This window comes from Natator depressus, chromosome 1 (genome assembly GCF_965152275.1).
Source record: "Natator depressus isolate rNatDep1 chromosome 1, rNatDep2.hap1, whole genome shotgun sequence".
NCBI classification, from domain to species: domain Eukaryota; kingdom Metazoa; phylum Chordata; order Testudines; family Cheloniidae; genus Natator; species Natator depressus.
In genome coordinates, this window is record NC_134234.1 from 72,172,034 (window position 1) to 72,195,640 (window position 23,607).

Genomic DNA, 23,607 nt, shown 5'->3' on the forward strand with positions numbered 1-23,607 from the left:
TTTTAGACATTTATTCACATGGGGTAAATCACTAAGTTCATATCGAAATCTGTAGCTAACATCCCCCAGAGTTCAGCAGTGTTTGGGTCCAAAGATGTGGTTTAGGCCCCTTTCTAAAAATAAGTTTCTTCTTTGGTGATTTTATATATATATCAGACTTCCTGATTTCATTTAATGTGGTCTGTGAAGCAGGGAAGAAACAATGTGTCACTGAACTGCAGTCAGCAACAGTATGTAGTTTTGGCTGATTGAATAGACAGTTGTACCTTTTGCTTTCAGACCAAAGTACAGGTTTCTTGTGTAGAGAAAACAATTGTCTTTATGTGGCTGCCTCCTGTTCTTTTTCATTTTGCTCTTGGGGGTTTAACACCACATGGTTGTCAGCAATTATGCATGATCTTTATCAATAATGTAGATGCAACTTCACAAAGAAGATATAGTTTAAGTGTCCTAGGAACACAAGATCATGCATTAAAAACACAGGCCTTGCACATTCACTGCAGAAAACAATACACATGGAATACTTTAAAAAAATCAAAAGCACATAAGCCAGATATCACACTCAAACCCAAAAGAAGGTAAATTACTGGAAAAACAGACTGGAAAACATGTAATTATGCCCTGGAAAGCATAAAAACTAAGACCCACAGTGTAGGGGGGAAATCCACTCTTCTTTTAAGAAGAAAATAAAAGATTATCCAGAAATAATTTTAAGTATCAATAAAGATAATGGAGTGCTAGCCACATATTAGTTAATTGGAAAATGACTTGCAATAGGAAAATAAACAGTATATAGTGATTATATTATAGAACATCATTATATTGTAGAATATCATCATCGTACATTTTAGAATATCAGATTAAAGGAACATCTTCACCACTCATAGCTTCTTTAACTTGCATAACATGAAAGTATATCCACTATCAGGGCATTCAAAACCTTATTCTCATCAACTATATCTTGGTTGTGGCTACAGCTGATCGAACTATAAGTTATGGGCAATTTGTTTTTTTGTAGATGGTCCTTTGTTTTAATCTCATTGCAAATTGGACACAGATCACAATTATAATTTCTTATTCATTATGGCCAATGGGTTGTTCACAAACAGTTTGTAGAAAGTGATTCTTTTCCTATTTGCATAGATGTTACCAATATCTCCTGAGTCTGGCATGTACAGTCTAGCTCACTAAAGAGTGGCCTCTGAAGTAATTTATAAATGCTTATGTCATATTTGATCCTCAATCACTGTTTTATGTATATACAGCTGATATTTAAGAAGTTGTTTATATATACTGAAAATAAGCTTTAAAGTCTGTCAACAACCACAGAGGGAAAACAGGTTTTCATCCAGACAGGCGATAAGATGTATATCTCTCTATCAAAATGTAAATGTAACATTATAAGCAGACTAGGGTGACCAGATAGAAAGTGTAAAAAATCAGGACAGGGATGAGAAGTAAAAGGTGCCTATATAAGAAAAAGCCCTGAATATTGGGACTGTCCCTATAAAATCAGGACATCTGGTCACTCTAAAGCCAATGCAATGGAAGACCCATTTTTAAAGTCAACAGGAAAGGAACACATAGGGGAAAAAAAGCCATAGGGTTTAGCCTGGCTATGTGCAAAGGCAATGAACTTTGGTGAGGCGAGGGTATATGTAGGAGGCAAGGAAGACACCTCTTTATCCTGAACGTAGGAAGCAATAGGGCAGTGTGATTACATGCTTGAAAACAGGATCTCAGCCAGACTTTGTTGAAATGCTGCAAAGAACATTTTGGGTGAGTTCAACTTCTTTAGACAGAAGGTTAGCCTGTTAAGTCTAGTCTCTCGGAATTGTGTTGTGATTTTGTTTTATATGCAACCCTTCCATTATCTTGATCTTTGAGAAAAAAACTGATGATTGTTTTCACAATGTATCTATCTCAGTGCTGTGGTATTATGCAAGGAGCTGATCCTGAGTTGAATCAAAGAAGCTAGCATATACACTGACCCCTTAGATACAGTAGACTTGGTATTACTGTGAACGTACAGTGGATAAGGGGCTGGACATTACTGGAGAGTACTTTGAAGGGGCTCAGGGACTGGGGTACATATACTGTTAACTTGCAAGGCAAAGTAACAGCTGGCATAGCTTAGAAGAGGTTGTTTAGATGGCTAACAGACTGAAGGTGTCAGGGAGATGATACCCAGTTAAGTACAAGCAAGTCTCCCTCTCACTGAAGACAGGGAGGTAACAAGGTGACATGCAGTCTCGGGTCTCCCCAGAACCATTACAACTGCTCGTTGCTGGTCCTCCTATTTTTTCCTGATAACAGCCATGAGAGTTAGTAGCCCTCTTTCATATCAGCACTCATTTGATACCATGTCCCCAAGCTCCTGGTTGGTTGCAGGACCACATGGGTGCCCACCTTGGCGGAGACTGGTACTGAGAAATGTGTCTGTCAGTGCCAGGAAAGAGGTGTTGTTGATAGATCCAGCCATGCAAGAGCTTTACCTGACTCTGAGTATACAAAGAGTGCAGGTGGCCTTCCAGGGATGGAGGAGGGGAGAACAAATACTCGGGAGTTCTGAAGATGGCTGATAGGGAGAGGAGCCATCTGGGATTCCTGAAGAGGAATTACGAAGGAAAGGAAAACCATCCAGCACAGAAAGGAGCTCAGAGGTCTCAAGAAACTAACTGCCTCCAGCCACCATTCTAGCATCTTCTTCCCTATATTTCCTGCATATCCAGAAAACGCCAAAGGCAAGGAAAGTCAGGAAGGGGGTCCCCTCAAGTCCAGTGGAAGGGAGAAGGGATAGGAAGGAAGAAGAGAAATGTCCTGGAAGGAAATGAACATCCCAAATAGTTAGGGCTCAAATGGTGACATCCTGGCCCCATCAGAGACAAGGGCAAAACTACCACTGACTTCAACAGAGTCAAGATTCAACCAAAATATTTCTGGCTTACCAGTGAGAAAAACCTGAGTCCCTCAAAAAGGTCACCATTCAGGTTAATAGTCAGGCTGAACATCCCTAAAAAATTTCCTGGTAGATGAAATACACAAAGCTGCCTCTGCAAGTAAGGCACCAGATTCCCTGACTTAGCTACTATTAAGTCAGCCATTCACAATATTATCTTTTGGGTACTGCAGGCTCACAAAGAGGGAAAATTGGTAAACAATGACCATGCAGCACTGGCGTTTCACGGTACTTTGGATGAGAACTAAAAAAAATGCACCGGTTTGTGACATCTGCAGTGAGTGAGCCATAAGCATTGTATTGCGTGTTTGTTTTATGGCTAGGTCAAGTGTGTGGGTCACATCGAACAAGGGCAGCTTAGACATTTTTAAGCAATTGGGGCATTCAGAGTTACACAAGGAATTAACTTGGCTCAGCTTTCCTTTGAATTTGGGCTTATATACTAGATAACAATGAACACACATTCTTAAAACTCGGATAACTACTTAAAATTGTCATAGGCATATATTTAGACAATAAAAGAAACAGTTACAATGCCTGCACAGTACTTAGCCATTTCACTTTATCGCATGTTTGTACAAACAGGGATATTAAACACACAAAAGAAAGAACTTTATTTCATGAATAAAGGTGAGGTTAGTCTTCAGAATATGCTTTTTCATACAATTTAAAGTACATTAAACAACAAGATTCATAGATTCAAAAAATTCCATTAAATTATATTGAGCAATTATGTGCTTGATAATATTTAAATATATATCATTACAAATAAATAAGGTATCTATTCACATGCCATGCATTCCTAGAATGTGTTTCAATACCTGGGCATGACAGATTGATTTCAAAGTGGCTGTGATCCATGGAGCATGATGTTTGGATTGAGGGACATTACCTTCTTTTGAATTCTTTCCAGTCCTAATAGGCAAACAGAACTTGAGATCCTGTCTGGTAGCTAAAGAGCTACTTTTACACTCCATCAATCAGGCAGCAGTACAAATATTACAGCTGCAAATAGACTGTTACATTAAGTGATACAGTCAGTGAGAACATTAATTCTTCAAAACCTAATGTACAACATGCTACCACATGGACCCAGTCCTAGCAGATGCTGAGCTTCTCCTACAAGGTGGTGATGACTGTTCTCAGCTTCCATTGTCTGCAAGGTCAGGAGAAGGTGCTCAGCTCCTTGAAGGAGCAGCTCAGCATTTGGCAGAATTAGGCCACATGTCAGCACATAAGTTCCAGGGAATCTATGTGTGTAGATCAAAAAGAGAATGAGCTGCTAGATATGTACTTGTTAAAGTTAATTATAAAGCCAATAGTTTAAGAATAAACTACAATTTATTTAATAAATCTGGTCGCTATTGTCTTCATTTTTTCAAAGAGTTGCCAATGCAAGGGGCATTGAAGCACTTGCAGTTTATCATTTTTACTAATTATGGACCACTGAAGGGCTTCCATTGAAGCCAGTGGACTCAGAATCTGGCCCTCTGCTGTGTTGTCACTGTCCTCAGTGCAGTACAAAACAAAGAATGGTCCCTGCCCCAAGGAACTTAAGAGAGCATAGTAAACAGCTATACTAGGGGATTACATTTCCACAAAGCCAGTTTTGCAGAATTAGGAAATGCAGTCAGTAAATTGGGGGAAAGTGAAGCTGAAGGTTTTGGCAGCGGGATATAAACCACTTAGGGCTTGCGGGACAAGTCAAGAAGTCAGAAGCACTATCGGATTGTGGGATAAACACATTATCTGCTAAAATGATCAGCAGCGGAATATGAATAATGCTAACAATTAAATTGTTGTCTTGAGCTTTCAGAGAAAAAAAATCCTAAATTCGTTCATCTCTCTGAGAGCTATTGTCTCAGGCAGTGTGTAGATTACAAAAGACAGTGCATTGGTTTATGCTTGGTTCACATTTTCAAGGTTTTCTTCACAACAGAAAGGGCTAGAAATTTTTCATTAATGAAAGCTGAGGTTTTGGAGCTCAAAAATCATTCTTTAGAAAGTGCCGCGTGCCACAGCAAATTATTTAGCTATGGAACCACAGATTACTGATGATAGTCTTCAAATGTGTTGCGGGCTGTTGAGGAGAAGACTGTGGTCAATTGTTCTCCATGTCCATTGAAGGTAGGACAAGAAGTAATCAGCTTAATCTGCAGCAAGGGAGATTTAGGTTAGATATTGGAAAAACTTTCTAACTATAAGGGTAGTTAAACTCTGGTCCAGGCTTCCAATGGAGATTGTACAATCTCTCTCACTGGAGGTTTTTAAGAACAGTTTGGACAGACAGCTGACAGGGATGGTCTAGATTGACTTGGGCTTGCCTCAGCACAGTGGGCTGGACTTGCCATTTCTAAGATTCTGTGAAGCCCTGTGCTGGGTAAGGCAAGTAGTCTCACACCTTAGCAATAACTAAAGGTAACAGAGTGTGGTAAGGCGGAAGGTATGAATGCTCTTTTGTTTTGGCTGTGTGTGTTGCACAGCACTGATAGTATTGATTTGGCAACATCACAAACACAGGCACACAAGGAAGACAGCCATATTTTATAATTAATTGCCTGAATTGTAACTATGTGGTCATAGAGAATCTGTCCTACCAAAGATCAGTCCTTCCTATGACCATGCTGTATATCATGAGAGTGTTCTCATGGCAATGGGAGCATTGTTTGTTATCTTCTTATGTGGCATGCATCACTCTAGTACTTTCCCCCTCCATACTGTCATCCTAAGAGTTATGCTTGGCCATGTCACCCCCTTCTTTAAATCCCTCCAGGGCCACGACCCCTCAAATGGCTTCAGAATTAAACTTTCAATCACTGCCTTTAAAGTCCTGTATGATTCTGCCCCTCCCTACTTATCTGATCTTAAAAATAAATGAATATCAAAGCAGCCTGTGGTTTATCTTTCCACACATTCCTTTAAATGTGTATATCTGGGGGAGGGAAAATCCACCCACCTTGCCCAACTGAGGGAAGCAGTCTGGAACTGACACAAGCAAGGCATCCACATACAGCCCAGCTTGCTCACCAATAATTGTCCGTAATGCTTGGTGCCAAGCCATGAGAGCTGAAGGAACATGTGAATAATCCTGGACATCTATCAACATTTTCAGCCTCTGCAAGGGGGGAGGGGGAAGAACTCCTTGTCTGGCACATCAGTGAATTCCTCAGCATTTCAAGTGTGTGGGTTTTTGGTTTTTTTTTAATATATGGGATTTACACAACAGTGCTAGTACCAGGCACTGAGCCAACTAATTAGAGGTAAATAAATGAGTACTCACTGACTAAATATTTAGGGCCAAATCCAGAGCCTATTGAAGCGAGTGGCAAAACTCCCATTTGTTTTACTGGGACTAAGACATAGTGTATTACCATATTAATGGTGAACTGATTTTTTTTTAAATTTCAAAGCTGGTGAATATATTAAAGACTTACAATTACAAATGAGTAACTAATTTAGAGTGAAATAAAAAAAAAATATTTCACCTACCAGGATCCTAGCTTGTATTTCTGTGTTTTTCCTGCAAGAGTTGATGACAACACAAACTATGGAAGGTGATTAAGGAATATGGCTCCTATCTGGCTGTGGAAATGTCATACTCAATTCTTACTGGCCAGAGAGGGAACTCTGTTCCTGACGGGTAAGCAAATAGGAACTAGTTTTCAAATAGTCTTCTTAAAAAAGGCCCTTATTTTTAATTTTGAGGCATTTTGAGAGATGTTTAGGATCTCAAACAGTTTTTTTATTTTTAATTTGCAATTCATTTCATCTCTAGGTTTTGAAACTCAGCACAATCAAAAAATAGGTTACATTTCTCATTACCCCTTTATTTCAGTGTGTTTCTTTTTCTATAAAGCATCAAAAAACTATTACGTGACCACAGTGACTGATCTTTAAAAATATCGCCATTTACTACATCACAGTATTTTGACATTACTGTGGTACCTTCTATTCTTAAAATTGAAAATACCACAGAATACTCTGAGATTAGATTAACAAACTGCAAAGAGGTAAATGCAGTATTTTTTTAGGGGCCACTAAGGTTACTAAGCATGATGGGGAGATGTTTCTTTACTTCCATTTGCCAATAGCTCCTGGTTACTCTGTGTGCATAGGTTTGCCTAACAAAGTTGGACAGATGCTGACACCCTTAATTCCTGGTAAGTGGTCCCTTGCTCCTGAAGTTCTACAGGACTCATTTTCAGTGAGGTCTGACTCACCAGAAAAGTCGCTGAATAAGGCCCTAAATGATTGCCATTTTCTCTCTGTACCTTCCTCATCCAGGACTAGGTGAACCAAATGGATATGTTTAGAAGAATAACTTATATATTCATAATGAGCCACCAACAACAATAAAGGAAATGAATGGGAATAAAGTCCCTTAGGCATTTGCCCAAGAACTAACACAAGACAATCAGGAATTCAGAACATTTATTGCAAGAGCTGAATAACTGTAAATAACGTTGAACTGGCAAAGCAGTAACAAGGATAACTGTTTAGATATTTATTCTGTCAAAGTCATCAAACACCCCTCACAAACTGACATAAGTACTGCAATAAGCAATGCACCCCTAACCCATTTTATGTCTTTATACTGTGGTGGAAAAAAACTGTGAACTGCTATATACAAAAAAAAACTTTTCTTTTTTTTTGGTAAGAACAAATTAACCTTCAGATTACCTAACTTTGTTATTTTAAGACTGATCAACTGTGGCATAAGATAATTTTCCCTTTTTTTTTTCCTGTAAGGACTTTTTTTTTCTTTTCTTTTTTTCTTTTTTTTTTTCTTATTTTTTTTCTGCATGCTATTTATTTGTTTAAATCATCTGTCATGCCTTAACAAAAACCGCCTAAGAATGTCCAGATTTGGATTTGTTTTACGTGCAACTTAGATCTTATTAATAGTAGGAGTCACTCTGCTGGTTTGACTGAAGTGACATGACGCCGGTACCTGCCAGGCATTGACCAACTATGATAACAAACAGTTAAACAGCAATAATTAGAGTTTTAACCCTTAGTTTCCCCAACTAGCCTACCAGGAGAATGCTCTGTTACATCATGAAGGCACAACACATTAAATATTCTGTGGCTATGGTCTAAAAACACTTGTGTTACTACAACATTAACGCAGATGAGGATCAACACAAACGCCGCTTTTTCAGCAATACAAACTGTCTTAGGTATAGACACACACTTGCCCAATTGGAAAGAAAATGATCCTTGTATTTTGTTTCTTCAAATTTTCCTCCTTCTACTCCAAAATAGCACTCTGTTACTTTTCATTAATTGAGAGACTACAATTAACTGATCAGGGTTCCTATACAAATGCCCTCTGACACTCCTTTGCCACCACCCACGTAGCTAACTTCTTTTGAATTTTTTTTAAATTCCCCTGCTTTGCAAAACAGAATGGAAGTGAAATTAAAGTTTTTAAAGTTTAAAGCCCTTGCGTAAGTCCTTTTGTTTCTTAATATTTGCAAACAGTTTTGCTTACTAGAATGCCAGCATCATCTGCTGTTAAACACAAGCAAGAGGTTTTTTGTTTGGTTTATTTTTTAAACACAAGTGTTTTGAGTTTCTTGGAACTTTGTGTGTCAGACAGACTACTAACACAGAAACACCATCACTGAAATTAAAAACCAAACAAAACAACAGGAAGCAAATGAAAGAAAGTAAAAAGCAACTGTGAAACAAAGAATTATGCTACAGTATCCTTTTTAGGTGAACGTTATAAGTACACAAATTTTGTTAGTAATAATTGTTCCTATTTACAAGTATTTGAACACTGATTGACTTACAAGTGTCCACTAATGTCGTTAATAGCACAATAGGTTTAATATTTATAGTTTTAGTTGTTTTGTTTGCAGTATGATAGCAAGTATAGCAGTCCCAGCACAGATCAATGACAGCAAGAGCACAGTTTTCTAACTGGATATGCTTTTCAATCATCAGAAACCACTGAACTCTCTCTCTTGCTCTATCACTCTCCAAATGCATCTTCTGTTGTTTGTAGCAGCAGTCCAGGGTCAAAAACCAACCAAACAAAAAAGGATATTTGCAAACTGGAGAGATCTCGGCAGAGTTTAATCATGTCTATTTAACAAAACCACACAACTAGTAGAAAGACTCTTTTGTGTTGCAGAACATGATACTTTCCATTGGGCTAACACAAAGATATGCATCTCTCTGCTATGTGAAGCATAGTTCTAGAGGTCTACCCAGTACATAAAGCTCTGACACACACACACACACAGTATTAGCAAGTCTAAGTAGACTAAAGTCATTGATCCAAAGTAGCCATTTCTTATAGCTGGTGCTCCTTTGGACTCTCAGCAGGTCCTGAAGCCTGTTTATAAGACTTCAAGTTAGCCAAAGGAATGTCAGTCATGTGATTGCCAGTGTTGAAATGGGCCTCACCAGAGCCATACTGCTTTCGGTCACTGAACTGGTTTCTGTTGCTATCTTCTTTCCAGGTTCTTGTCAACGTGTGTCCATTCACTAGTTTGTCCTTCTTAACCCATTCTTTCTGAGGTGCAAAGGTGGAGAGAGGCGACTTTGGCTGCTGGTATGGACCTAGGCTGGGAGGCATCCAACAGTTATCTGAGTGACCCAAAACCAGGCATTCTTGAGTACACATCTCTGTAGCTTCAGCTAATCCTCGTGGACCAAGAGGCCCATCTGCGGAAGACAACAAAGGAGACCAGAAAAAACAGAGAAAGAAATAGTGTTAGACTTTCACTTTGGAAACATTGCTATCAAAGCTGCATGTACTCCTGACATTTGCTAGAATGGGAAAAGTAATTGCAATGTTCTTAACCCTACAACCACTGACTTAAAAAAGTGACATTATGTCAATGTCACAGTGTCAAAATACACTTGCATGCTAACAGAGAGTGGTTATCTGTTATTAAGGTCATTGGTGAACTGTGACTTTTGTGATCAAAACATTTTGACTAGATCTTCTGTGTCATTGCCCGTATACTTCCCTGTTCCTCAAAAAGGGATAAATTAGTCATTAGCCAACAGACTCAGGCACTGGATATGAATCAGTTCCAATCCCGTTTTTAAGGATTCCTTACTAAGGAAGTAAACACTTGAGCAGAGGAAAAACAGTGTTGAGCAAACACATTGACCAAGATTCTCTATGAGACCTTATGCCGGGGTGAATTGGCATAGCCCAGGTATGCTCTCATCTCACCTCCCATTTCCAGGTATGTGGGGCCCTGGATGTAGGAGCAGGAATGATAGGGAATTCTCAGCTGGCTAGTTAGGTCTAGATCAGAGGTGGGCAAACTATGGCCCGCGGTCCACATCCAGCTCGCGGGACCCTCCTGCCCAGCCCCTAAGCTCCTGGCCCAGAAGGCTAGCCCCCGGCCCCTACCCTGCTGTTCCCCCTTCCCTGCAGCCTCAGCTCACTGCACCGCTGACGCAATGCTCTGGGCAGCGGCATTGCAAGCTCCTGGGACAGCGCAGCTGCAGAGGCCAGCCTGACCCGGTGCTCTGAGCTGCCTGGTGGCATGGCTGGCTCCAGCCAGGCAGCTTGGCTGTAGCACCGCCAGCCACTGGTGCTCCAGGCAGTGCAGGAAGGGGGCAGGGAGGGATTGGATAGAGGGCAGGGGAGTTCAGGGAATGGTCAGGGGTGGGGGAGTGGATAGTGGGCAGGGCAGTCAGAGGATGGGGAACAGGGGCATTGCATAGGGGCAGGAGTCCCCAGGGGGCAGTCAGGAATGAGAGGAGGGGTTGGATGGGGCAGCAGGGGACAGGGAGTGGTGGATGGGGCAGGAGTCCCAGGGGGGGCATCAGGGAACAGGGAGAGTTGTATAGGGGTCGGGGGCCAGGCCACACCTAACTGTTTGTGGAGGCACAGCCTCTCCTAACTGGCCCTCCATACAATTTTGGAAACCCTATGTGGCAATCAGGCCAAAAAGTTTGCCCGCCCCTGGTCTAGCTCCTACAACTCTGCAGCACCTGAGTGGAACAAAGTAAACAGAATGAAAGGATGAGAGAATCCGTACCATTGTCAAATTGTCTTTCCACATACAGATCCCCGTTTGGTACAGTAAATAGATGAAATACATGTATTTCATCTATTTACTGTACCAAATGAAATGAAATACATTAGTCCCACTGGACATTAATATGCATCTCAAAGATTTGCTATAAAACTACATAAATCAAAGGGTACACACAATGTGAACCTTCCGTAACTCACTTGTGTTCTCATGGTTTTCTTATGTTCATGAATATGAGACCACAGGAGATGGACCATGCAGTCTGTAATATGCTATGCATATTAAAGACCCACGTCATCTTTCACCCACTATGGAGAGCACAGCTGGCCTGCTTCAGAGGCCTGACTATCAGCTCAGTGGACAAGTCACCTATATCTCCAGAAAGTGCTGACCTTCTCCCCCATCTTAGCCTATTTCTAAGTGAGTGAACTTGCAGCTGAGACACTGATCTGATCAGACTGGATTTACACATAAGGTAAGATGTTCCAAAAGACTGATAAACTGCCACATGTGTCTTTATTATCTGTTTCTCAACATCTGAGAAAATATACACCCAATGACCAATGATTGGTCATGATCCCTTGCTAGATGTATGATGATTTTGATGAAGACCTTCAATAGGGAATCCTTTTCTTGACTTCAGGGCAAATCAATGGCCTAGACCTCCAGGCAGTCAAAGAGTTAAGAAGCATTTTTTTTCTTGATTAAACAGTGAAGTAACAGGAAGGAAATTATGGATTGATTTTGAGAATGAGGTTAGCCAGATAGGCATGAATGCTGAAGTCATGCAGGTTAGCATTAATCAGAAGAAAAATACGGACCACAGAAAGACCAGTCTGTGAGGGCTGTGCCAGCACAAAGATGCCTTTATAATTGTGAATTTGGGCCAGTAATTATCACTGAAGATATTTACATGAAGATGTTTGTGCTGCAGCGACAATGGAGATTTCAGTCTCTTCAACTGCAGCAAATGCAGCATAGCAGGTTTATTTTCAAATCCCCAGATCATCCTAATTAGTCTAATTGTAGCTGCTATTCTTTTTACTTGCTTAATGTTTTTTTAATCTTCCTAGGCTAATTGCCTCATGAGATCCTGTGGCAGTGAGTTCCACATGTTAATCATCTGTTGCATTTAGACTCCATTTTAGCAAATCTAATTTAGATGCATTTTCTTAAAAAACACATCAACTATTGTTTCCTTCATCCTTATCTCTGAACATCTTTTCTTAGATTGTGAGGTCACTTGGGCAGGAACAACCCTTTTTGAATATCAGTCTCTAACAGTAGATTCTGGGTACTATGGCCAACAAAAGTAATAATGTCTTTTTAACTAGCTGAGCTATGACTGGAAACTCCTGCAACCCTTGTACAAGCAAATTTCCCATTGCAATCAATTGGAATAATTTAAGAAATATAAAGACCCAGTGACATTGGGGCAATTCAAGATGAAATAATCAGTTCTGCAATAATTTAGGGTAAAAAAGTGACTGCAAAGCAGAAGTTTAGCACACATTTCAAGGAGAGCCAATAATCTTGGTTTTAAAATAAGAGCTGTGATAATTCATGGGAAGAGAGAGATTCTTGTTCTATAAAAGCCCCTCTTTGAAATCGCCACTATACAGCAATAATCAAATTGAGGCAAGTACTTAGTACAAAAAAGCTATAGTAAGTAAAGGAAGTAATCCCAGTATGTTGTTAACATTTCCAAAGGTTATCTATAGGGTAAAAGCTGATTTTTTTCTGCTGAGAACAGAAATTTAATTTTAATTAGGTTTTTCCCATTTTCACAGGAAGAAAGTGAGAAGTGGCAAAACTCTTTCCAACTGGCCTGATCACACAGTAAAATGCTATCTTGCTGACCCAAGGAGGAAAGGTTTGGCAGGGATTAAAACTTTCAATACACAAAGAAAAGCCTTCACCACAGAGTGACACAGTTCAAGAAATACAGTTCATGCACCCTGGGCTTCCAATTTGCAATGTAATAGCAGGTTAACAAGAGAACTCTCAGCTTCACACTCCTGAAGTGGATCTGTTATGTCGCCCTGTTTAGCTAAATAAAATAAAATAAAGTTCAAAGAGCTATGGCAATCACTTGAGTTTAGAATTTAAATGGGTAATAAGCTGTTTTTACTTAGAACAAAATATGCATGTGGACCTATAAGCCATGTCAAATTAATCTTGGAGAGATTTACTTCATGTGTTTAGCTTTCCTTAGTAAGAGTCCTAGAGTGATAATACAGTTAATCTCGGAATGGATTTCCTTTTAAGTTGGTGAAGTTTGTGGAGAGTTTTGAAATATTTGGATGAAAGGTACTATTTAAATATCTATTCCTAAGAATAAGGGGCTGTCTACAGAGGTGAAAGTAAGCCGGTACGCCCCGCTATGGCGTACCGGCAAGAGCTGGTGCGCTGTACCAGGGTGGATCAGCTTCCCCAGGCTCAAATTAAAGGGCCTGCAGCTCCCAGCAGCGTCTGGAGCCCACGGCCCTTTAAATTGCTGCCAGAGCCCCATTGCTGGAGCCCTGGGGTAGCGGCGGCAGAGCTGGGGTGGCGATTTAAAGGGCCCGGGGCGGTAGCAGCGGCCGAGCCCTGGACCCTTTAAATCGTCCCCGGAGCCCCACCACCACTTCCCCAGGGCAGGCTCCGGGGATGATTTAAAGGGCCCGGGGCGGTAGTGGTGGCCAGAGCCCCATCCCCGGAGCCCTGAGCCAGAGCCCTGGGGAAGCGGCGACGGAGTTCTGGGGACAATTTAAAGGGCCTAGGGCTCCAGCCGCCGCTACTGCCCAGGGCCCTTTAAACCGCAGCCAGAGCCCCCGGCTGCCGCTGTTACCCCGGGGAGGGGGAAGGAGGCACTTGCCGGTACACGGTGGGTAGGGGCTGGCTCTGACCTCCCCTAGCCCAGCCCCATACCGGTAAGTCCCTAGACTTACTTTCACCCCGGCTGTCTAATAAACAGAGACAGGATGGTGCTGTGGAGATAATCACCTATTTTGGAGGAACACGTTGGGTGAGGTAATATCTTTTAGTGGACCAACATCTGTTGGTGAGAGAGACAAGGTTTTGAGCTACACAGAGCTCTTCTTCAGGTCACTTTGAAAGGGGCATTTCCCATATTTCTGGTTAGCCAAATGTCACTTTCTCACTTTGACTCTCCAGAAGACTTTCTCAATCCAGTTCATTTCAAAGAGGGATGTGTTTTTGTTCTCACCTGTCCGTATCTATAGATTTTAAATGCAGACAAGCCTGAGAGGGGTGTAGTACTCTCTGTAGAGGGTAAATCTTGCTCTTTGTGGGGTTTCACCTGCAAATATATGAGTAGTGTTTTGGCTCTAGCACTCACAGTACAGGCCTGGGAGTCAGGAACACTCCTGTAATACTCATTCCCACTGTAGACTTGGAACAAGTCACTGACGCTCTCTGACTCAGTTTCCCTAGTCTGTAAAATGCAGAGAGTGTTTACCAGTCTCACTAGAAAATTGTGAGGTTTAACTATGGAATAATTGGACAAAATGCCTTGAATGACTATATATAATTGTTAATCAGCAAATAACATTTTGATACTTTGCCTTTAAAGCATCACAACATAAAAACAGCCTCTTACTTTTTGTTTGAAGTGATGCTTCATTATGTGTACACCCAGGGGTACATTTCAGGTTATAGACAATACCTTTAATGGAATAACAGTACATTCCAATCTGGGACAAGGACAGTCTCATTTATAATATGTACATATGGTGACTATCATCATAGGCACCATGATCTCTGATTAGGGCATTTAGATGCAACCACAATACATTTAATACATCTTACTAATAATCATTATGATGCTTTGGGGGCTTTGCAAATCCCCTGATGCAAGATGTATGTGATTTAGAAGAAAAAATAATTAGTTTTGGAGAAAATATGAGCTCAGCACAATAAAAATAAAACACAGTAGCATGGTTTTCTTCTGCTCCTGTCTTGTGTAATTATGTTCTCTGTGAAGACAGTTCATTCCTTCTTAAGAGTCTTCTTAGTATTCAATGGCACAAGTGAAATAATCATGAACAGTATGATGGGGGAAAGAATCTTTTGGGATACGCAGGATGGTAGCATTAGCTATTTGTATTGAGAAAGCACAATGTTGACTTACTGGTAATTATCTTTCCCCTCCACCACTACCAAACAATAGCTTTCACCCAATTTTCTAAACTTGTTTCATTACTGCAAACAATGACACCACTTAAAAACCTATTCCTGATGCTTTAATTTCATAATTGCATTAATTTGTTTCCTTTCTCTCCAAAAAATGTCACTGTATCAAGTTTTTCCACACTGAAGTACTTTATTGATATGTTTTTTCAAAGTATTTGTTCTCCAAACAATCTGTAATGCATGAGCCTGGTTATCAGTCTTGGCTGCTTGAATACATAATGACACAACTGCTGATAAAACTGTACAAGCCATCTGTCTCTGGATTTAAATGTTTTGAAAGCAAACACAAAAGTACATAACAAACACTCCCTTAAATTGTCTTGGTTACTATTAATAAAAGATCTTATGCCTCAAAAAGGCCTTTTTTTATTATTTTATTCTGTTAATAGCTGTCAGGCAACTGCATGGCTTGCTGCCTCAAAAGGAGACAGGTGCAAGCAGTTAAATGCCAGTCAAATGTTGGCCATACCCTAATTGCGGAAATTCGGAGTGGTCTTTTATCTCATTTTATTATACCCAGGAGCTGAACTGTTATTTCATTGATTAACTAACTGCTGCAATTAGCAACTAGCTTCTGGCATGTTGACCAGCTGCTTTTCAACTGGCTCCTTCAACACCCTCTTGCTCAAAGCTGGAGGCTCATTCTTTAAATGTGAAAGAGTCAAGGCCACAAGTTAAGCTATACTCAGAGATGCTTTTCAGCCTCCTCTGTGAATTAGGATCCATTAGCCAGGATGCATTGCTGTTAGGTATGGTGGCGAACATGGTGTTGACCCTTCACCGCGGCCTGATTTTAGGGAAAGTTATTATGCAAGATTAAACTATATATCATGTATTAAAACACATTAAAATGTTTTAAGATCATAAAATGGAAGCCATTAGAGTTGTAATGCAAGAAGGGAAAACAGATGTAAAAGGTGTTTGTTGTAGGTGTTTCCAAAGTATGAAGCCTAGATAAAGTACTTGACCTAGGGTTATAAGATTTAGCAATATGTATATTGTGATAAGCAAGTAAAAGGAAAAAGAGCAGTTTAAGCTTGAAATACCAGATTTCTTGGGGATTTCGGCATACAGGTAACCATGGAATAACCACATTTACGTATCAAAACTTCTGGGAAATGTATGATGCTAATAGCCTATGGTAGCAATTGGAACCTTAATTATGGTTCCCTCAGAATGACAAATATGGGCAGGGTGCTTAAGCCTAAATCGTACATGGTCCTGGTTGTGTGGGGGATGCAAGGGTTAGGTATAAAAAGATGGTCATACCAACCCTAGCTGGGACATTGGGATGACAGGAAGGTGGTAACTAGCTCATCACTGCCCACTTACGGTGCTCTCCACTTACGATTGTCTTCATCTTAATTTCTAATGGTCACTGTAGGATTGCAAGTATGCCAGCCTTGGAGGTGTTTTGTAATATGTGTCTGTTTTTGTACAGTTATGCTTATGCTTGGTTTTATTTTGATTTTAAGGTAAGTCTTCTGTTTCACCGATCTCACTCAATAATAATATTATGTAGCCACTGCGTACAAAACCTGTTATTAATGACTTGCGCAATTTTGCATTCCAATTAATGAGAGGCTGCAATGGCCACAGCTGCATTTAAAATTTGATACAATCATATTTATTCAACTTTTCACACCAGACCTTTAACAAAATTCAGCTCTATTTAACCTTGGATATAGAAAGCCTTTTGTTGAGCGTGCAACACATTCATACGCTGCATTGTTAAATGACCTTTCCTGAAGAGATCACATATTACAAGTTTTATAAAACCTTCCGCCCCCTCCACTTATAATTACAGAACTGATTTTCCTGCATTCCTGAAGGTTTTGCACCCATTGTATATGATTAAAAGAGGAAAATGGTTTATAACACAAAGATGGTTCTGACATATTTTTTCTCTTCAATTAATTAAAGAATTAATGTAAAAGTGCTTTCTTGAATCCTAGGTTATGTTCCAGAAAACAAAACAAAAACTTTCACGCACATGCTGTACAATTTACTTTTTCTGATTAGTAATTAAGGGCTAGCTTCTGTCACCCTTACATTGAAAGACACCGTACTCCACAGCTCGTCCCATTTGGCATTACTGAACACAAATAACGGTGGCAACAGACTCTGGTCTTTAATTGGGCTAGACTGAGGGACACATGCTGCCACCCTTACACATACAGAGTAGTCCCTTTGAAAGGAATCTGACTATTCACAGAGTAAAATACTAATCAAGAGGAGTAAGTGTGGCACAATATGACCATGTATATGACGACCGTAGCAGGCCACTCCAAAAGCATCACTTCCACTCTGCAGAAGTAATTGTCACATTTCCCAGGTTCCCCCACCTTATTCTAAGAGAAAGTAATTCTTTACCAGATGTAGATTACTTTCTCCCCCATGCTGCCTCAGTTGCACTGGTAAGTGTGCAGGTTACATGCTACCTGCCTTTCTCTGCCCACTCCCAGTCCACCTGCGTGCAGGGAGGCAGATGGAGAGAAGATGGGTGGCCTCCATCTTCTGCTCCTTTACTCCTCTGCATGGCAGCAAAAGGGCCAGATATAATTTAACCCATAAAGAGGTAGTTTTCACTGTGCACGTTATTCCAGACTAGAAGTGTAACGTACCCTATACCCTACCACATATAGGTTTCCTTCAAGGAATCTTAGAGTACCATGGAGGTGTTTAACAACATTGCCATCTTGTTTCCAGTTCTTTTACAACTGATATTGCTAACAGAGTTCATTGGGCACTGGTTTTGGCTATTAGATAAAATCAGATTAAGGGGTGCTTCGTAAACTTCAGTCCCTTTGGGGCAAGATCTTTTGTTCCCTGCATGGCTACATAGTTTGAACCAAAATATAGCCCCATGGTATTTATCACAGGTGTGTAGCTAACCTGCTTTCAGTTCTTTACTACCCACTTGTTACAGAGGTACCTGGGTGAAATTCCATGGTCCACGTTATAGAGGAGCTCAGCACAGGGGCTTGTCTACATGGGGACACTCAGCAAAATTAATTGGAAGTAACTAAATGTGTGAATTTAAATTGGCTTAGTTAAACCACATTAAAGCCTGTGTGGACACACTCATTCAGAATTAATGTGTCCTTAATTAGGTTTAGCTTAATTAACATCCAAGTCCCCCTGTAGAAAAGCCCCAGATGATCAAATGGTCCATTTTGACCTTAAAATCTATGGATCAGCAAATATTAGCAGAAAGTGCTTGAACTTTCATAAACTTTCATTGATAAACTTAGACAAATGGGTGTGTGGGAGGGGAACTGCTTTAGAAATGTGGAGGGTGTTTGACACAAGTCCAAATTTGGGAGTGTGATTCTGGTTTCTGATTAAAAGTAAAAACTCATTCTGTGATTTAAAAAAAAAAAAAAGTACTGTAACCTGGATTTGTGTGTCACATTGTGGCTTCAGAGAGAGAGTCACCTTGGGGCAGCAGGGAGGGGGAGCAAATAAGATTTGGCAAACTGTTTTGTTAACAAATAAATAAGGATTACACTTTTTATGTGTCTCTCATACTGATTTGATATTTTGGTGAAAAGTCAACATTTGTAAATGGAGACAGTCCAAATACAATAACACATGGGCAGCCAAAGCAGCAAATTCTCTCCCTGGGAGGATAATGTTATTTAGACAGATTGTATAGTACACAAATAACAGATAGCATATCTTTATAAATCAGCACCCTTCCTCAGCATGATATGGACCTTATCCATCTTCTTCTCTTCTGCTTAAGCTATGGCTCAGGAGGGCATTATCTCAACTAATTCTATCTTCTCAAAATTAGCATTTTTTTCTGCAATCCATTCAATTTCTGGGGGACAATCTAACAAATGAGATCTCCATAAAGGATACAAATAAACCTTCTAAATTTGACTTGATCGCCCATTGAGAACACAGACCCTTACCGTTAAAGTATTTGGACTAGAACTTGTTTTTTAGGATGAATCTTTTTCCTTATTTAGCTAAGATCCTGCTACCTACAAAACAAAACAAAAACAAAATGAAATAAAAAAACCTCGTTCCCTAAAGATGGTGATAGATGATAACAATAACATATTTATAAAACATCCTGTGGCCACAGTCATTTACAAGCTTTTCCCCCCATACCTAATATTTATGGTACTTGATCAAAATACTTTGTTGAACAGATTTACAGGCAACGTGCTGAAACAGCACCAGTTTTGACACGGTTACATTTTCTTCTCTCTTAATTTACCCCAAATTTACATTACTTCTCTATTAATTTACCCCAACCTGCTGCCAGTTGAAATAGCTCACCTGAAGTCTCATTTCCAAAGTTTCTATCAGTTATTTCTTGATTATATATACATTCTTAAATATTTCTATAATGTTTATTTAGCTAGAGGATTTTTATCAGGAACACAAATCCATTTGGTGTTTAATTGAGATTGAACATGTAGATATATTGGTTTAATTGTACTAGATTGTGACATACTTACACTGAACAGTACCTTACTCTATGAGCAGTGCCCTGGCGTTCAAGAGGACTGCTTGTGGAGAAAGGTACTACTCAGTGTGAGCAATCTTGGCCGAATGCTGACAACTACAGCAACTGAGATATGTTAGCAACACTTATAACGTTACAGTGGACCATTGTAACATTTGTATTTTTTTCATTTTATTTTATTTACAGCTACTGTATGTTTGGCCTCACAACCATGTCGGTTAACATAAATGTGAGTTTGAGCCTCAGTCTGGTTAAGGTTTTTTAAAAAAGAAGTCTGGATCAAAGACTTATTTTCCCTGAGTGTCTCTCTATATTAGGGCCAGATACTGACCCTCCATCTCATATTAAATACACATTACTCCATGAGGACAGGATTGGTACCCTGTGATCTTCCCTAACTAAGGGGCAGTGTGTAACTGCACTACCCCTGGGACAGCCAGGAGCCAAAACGTGACTGAGACTCACAATTCAGCCTCTGTGTTGGCCCTTTTTTCAGAAGAATCTTCTTCCCTCTCTGTTAGATATTGGGAGGAGAAGGAGTTGAGTAACCTTGATCGATTGGCCCATAAGCCCTCACAGAGAGAGTGGTGATCACAACACCATGTTTATATTGTTCTAACCATTCCTTCAGCCACCTACTGGCCAGGCTGTCAGGGGCACCACATACCCGATTGGCATAACGCACCAGAGCCCAGAACCCCTGAGCTCAAGCAATTTGCCATCTTTAGCCTTCCAAATAGCCAGCATTACAGGTATGTGCCACCATGCCCAGTGAGAGCTGAGTAATCCTGTTAAAATCAATGAGTCCACTCATGGAGTAATTTTCTACTTTAACACAAATACGGGCATCAGAATCTGGCCCCTAATCTCCCTAACCCAAATATGTTCTCTCTGCATAACTTCCAAAAAGGGAGAAGGAGCCAGAGACTCCATGAAGTCCGCTAGACTTTGTCATTACCAATTTAATTAACATGGAAGGTGCTCAGCGACTACTGTGATGGGTGGCAATGCAAAACCCTAAAATATATCCATAATTCCAACAGGTTCCTTTGCCTATAAAAATTATGAAGTTTAATTCTAGTACTTACTTGAATACAGCAGAAATCTGGAGGCTTACCAGACATACTGCCTGAGCTATACAGATTCATAGGTTTTTAAGGCTAAAAGGTGACACTTTGATCATCTAATCTAACCTCATGCGTAACACAAGCCTCAACATTTCACCCAGTGAATCCTGAATCAAACCTATACTGTGACTAAGCTAGAGCATATATTTTAGAAAGTCATCCAATCTTCATTTAAGAACCACAAGTGACGGATAATACATCACCTCTCCAGGTAAATTTTTCCAATGGTTAATTACCTTAATTGATAAAAATTATGAACCTTAAATCTAGCCTGAATTTCCGTAGCTTCAGCTCCCATGCATTGGATTTCAGTATGTCTTTATTTACTCAGAGCCCACTAGCATCAGAAACCTCTCCATGTACAGTCTTATAGACTGTAATCAACTCACCTCTAAATCTTCTTTTTGATAAATATAAACAGATTGAGCTTCCAAAATCTCGCACTGTAAGGCAAATTTTTCAGAGCTCAAATAATTTCTGTAAGGCTTTTCTGAAACCTTTCTGGATTTTCAACATTCTTTTTGAGTTGCAGACAGCAGTAGTGGACACTGGATTCCAGTTATGGTCTCACCGATGCCACCTTCCTATTTCTGTTCAACATTCCCATACTTATATATCCAGGAATCACATTAACTCTCTTAGCCTCAATATTGCACTGGGAGTTTACATAAACCCTGATATTTAAGTCCCTTTCAGAGTCACTGCTTCCCAGGATATAGTCCCCCAAATTTAAGGCTGCATTATTTGTTCCCAGATGCACGTATTAAAAGATATGTTGCTGAAATGAGACAAGATTTACCAAGCAATCCAGATCTCTCTGTATGACTGACCTATCCTTATAAATATTGACCAGTCTCTTATCTACCAATCTTTGTGTCATTTGCAAATTTTACCAAGAATGGTTTCATATTTCCTTCAGATCAATGCTAAAGTTATCGAATAGCATTAGGCCAAGAAGAGATCCCTGTGGGACTCCATTAGAAACACCCCTATTGAATGATGATTCTCCAAGCCTTTTAACAGGTAGAGAAGTCTGAGATGGTTGTATTCATGAGAGGGAAGGCTGTGTATTTGTAAGTAATCTAGGCGAGACTACTGGTGGCCTGGAGAATGGAGAGGTGATAGGAGTAGAGGCCTGGACAAGAACTGGTGACAAAAAGGAGCAGTGATTAAACTCTAAGGACCAGATGCTATGATTCTTACTCTTATTGAATATATCTTTCTCCATAAGGTACAACATCACATGCATAAAGATGGCAGAATCAGCCCCTAAATGACATACAATTTTAGACTGACAGAGATTGACCTGTCTATATTGCACCTATCACCAGGATATTCTGTGCACTAACATAATTAAATACACAACAGAAGATCAGAAGACTTACAGTTTCTATCCCACTCTTTAGGTAAAATGTTTGACTGTACATTGAAAAGATCATTAAGTATGTTGGTTGACACATAGAACCACTGAAATCTGGGCTCAGCCATCACACAATAATTATTAGTTTATATTCACCATCCTTGAAGATTTAATCCATATTCCAATATTATCTGTAGTCTGGGCGTACATGATGACTAAAAGCCACCTCCCTCCCACTCCCATTTTCCTGCTGCCCTAATATAGAATTGATAACTTAAGTCCAAAGGCTTGTATCTTCCATCAGAGTGTGTTTTCTGATGGAAATATTTTACTGCTGTTCTTTACAGATACAATGTAATTCTCTTATTAAGGATAACAAAGCCCTGCAAATGCCCACAAAAAACGTATTGTTTCTAACAGCGTCAAGAGTTGGAGCTGGCTGAGTTCCCATCAGAACATGTCAGAATAAAAGATCAGAGAGCACAGGAGTGTATGAAGGGGAAAGCTCCTGCTGTCCTCATTCACCAAAGATAAAGGGAACATCCAAGAAACGTAGCAAGATGTAACCTAGTGTTTTAGTTCAAGCAGTGAAATCTGTGACCAGAGCAAATGCTTCTGAAACAGATTCTTTCACCCCATTCCTACAACTTGCTTCACTAACCTACAACTATTAAACCTCCGTGGACTCCAGCTTCCTGCGGTCTGCTCCCAGCTGGATGACTCAAATTTCAGTCCTTTGCCATATTCCTTCTGTCTGTCTCTTTCTTTGAATTAACCAAATCCACAAGCCAGCTCTCTCATTTAATTCTTATTGATATTGGTTGGGGTGTCAGGTTGTTTCTCTCTAATAGCAGTGGCCTGTGATGTGAACTTTTTCTTTTTAATTTAGATAGCAGTCCAAAGTTCCTAGCTCTGAAACCTTTGGCAAGATTTATAATGTTAAGCTGTCATCTAGAACAATCAGTATGGCTTCAGTTCAAAATCTATCACTTAAGTATACTTCTAATCATGTTGAAATATACCCCAAATACTATCGCTATTGCAGTATATTAGCCAATGTAAACATCTTCCCATGACTCCTGAAAGAAATGGGAAAATCTACAGCTCACTTAAAGGAATAAATGCGGAACTGGAAAAGCAGACACTACCCAAAAATCATGGATTTTCTGTTCCAGTCAGCAATGATTTTAACAGCAGCCAATGTCAGTTATCATATGACATAAAAGTCTATTATGAAACCAATTAATTTATTAACAATCCTGCCTTATTTTCGGGTTCGTTTTCTCTTTACCTATACCAAATGACTTTCATATTCGCTCTTTAGTTTACTCATTCTACCTGCAACCTTCCCATTATGTTTCTCCTGCAAAATAATTTGGTTTGATTATCCTTCCCAACCTCCTTCTCTTTCTTCCTTCCTTCCTTCCTTCCTTTCTTCCTTCCATCCTTCCTTCCTTCCTTTCTCAGTGGAG

The 23,607-nt window shown here is 39.9% G+C and overlaps 1 protein-coding gene across 5 annotated transcripts in view; it reads right to left on the bottom strand.

Annotated features, from left to right (window-relative positions):
- Window positions 1–3,403: 3,403 nt before the first annotated feature.
- PCDH9 (protocadherin 9) overlaps window positions 3,404–23,607 on the bottom strand; it is an 870,287-nt gene continuing 850,083 nt past the window's right edge. For 2 of the 5 annotated variants that reach the window (XM_074961751.1, XM_074961768.1), the window contains exon 5: window positions 3,404–9,637. In XM_074961751.1, the coding sequence (XP_074817852.1) occupies window positions 9,264–9,637 (374 nt within the window). In that variant the 3' untranslated portion in view covers window positions 3,404–9,263. The remainder of the gene's footprint in view (window positions 9,638–23,607) is intronic. The other 3 variants (XM_074961759.1, XM_074961777.1, XM_074961786.1) reach the window with 2 other exon arrangements.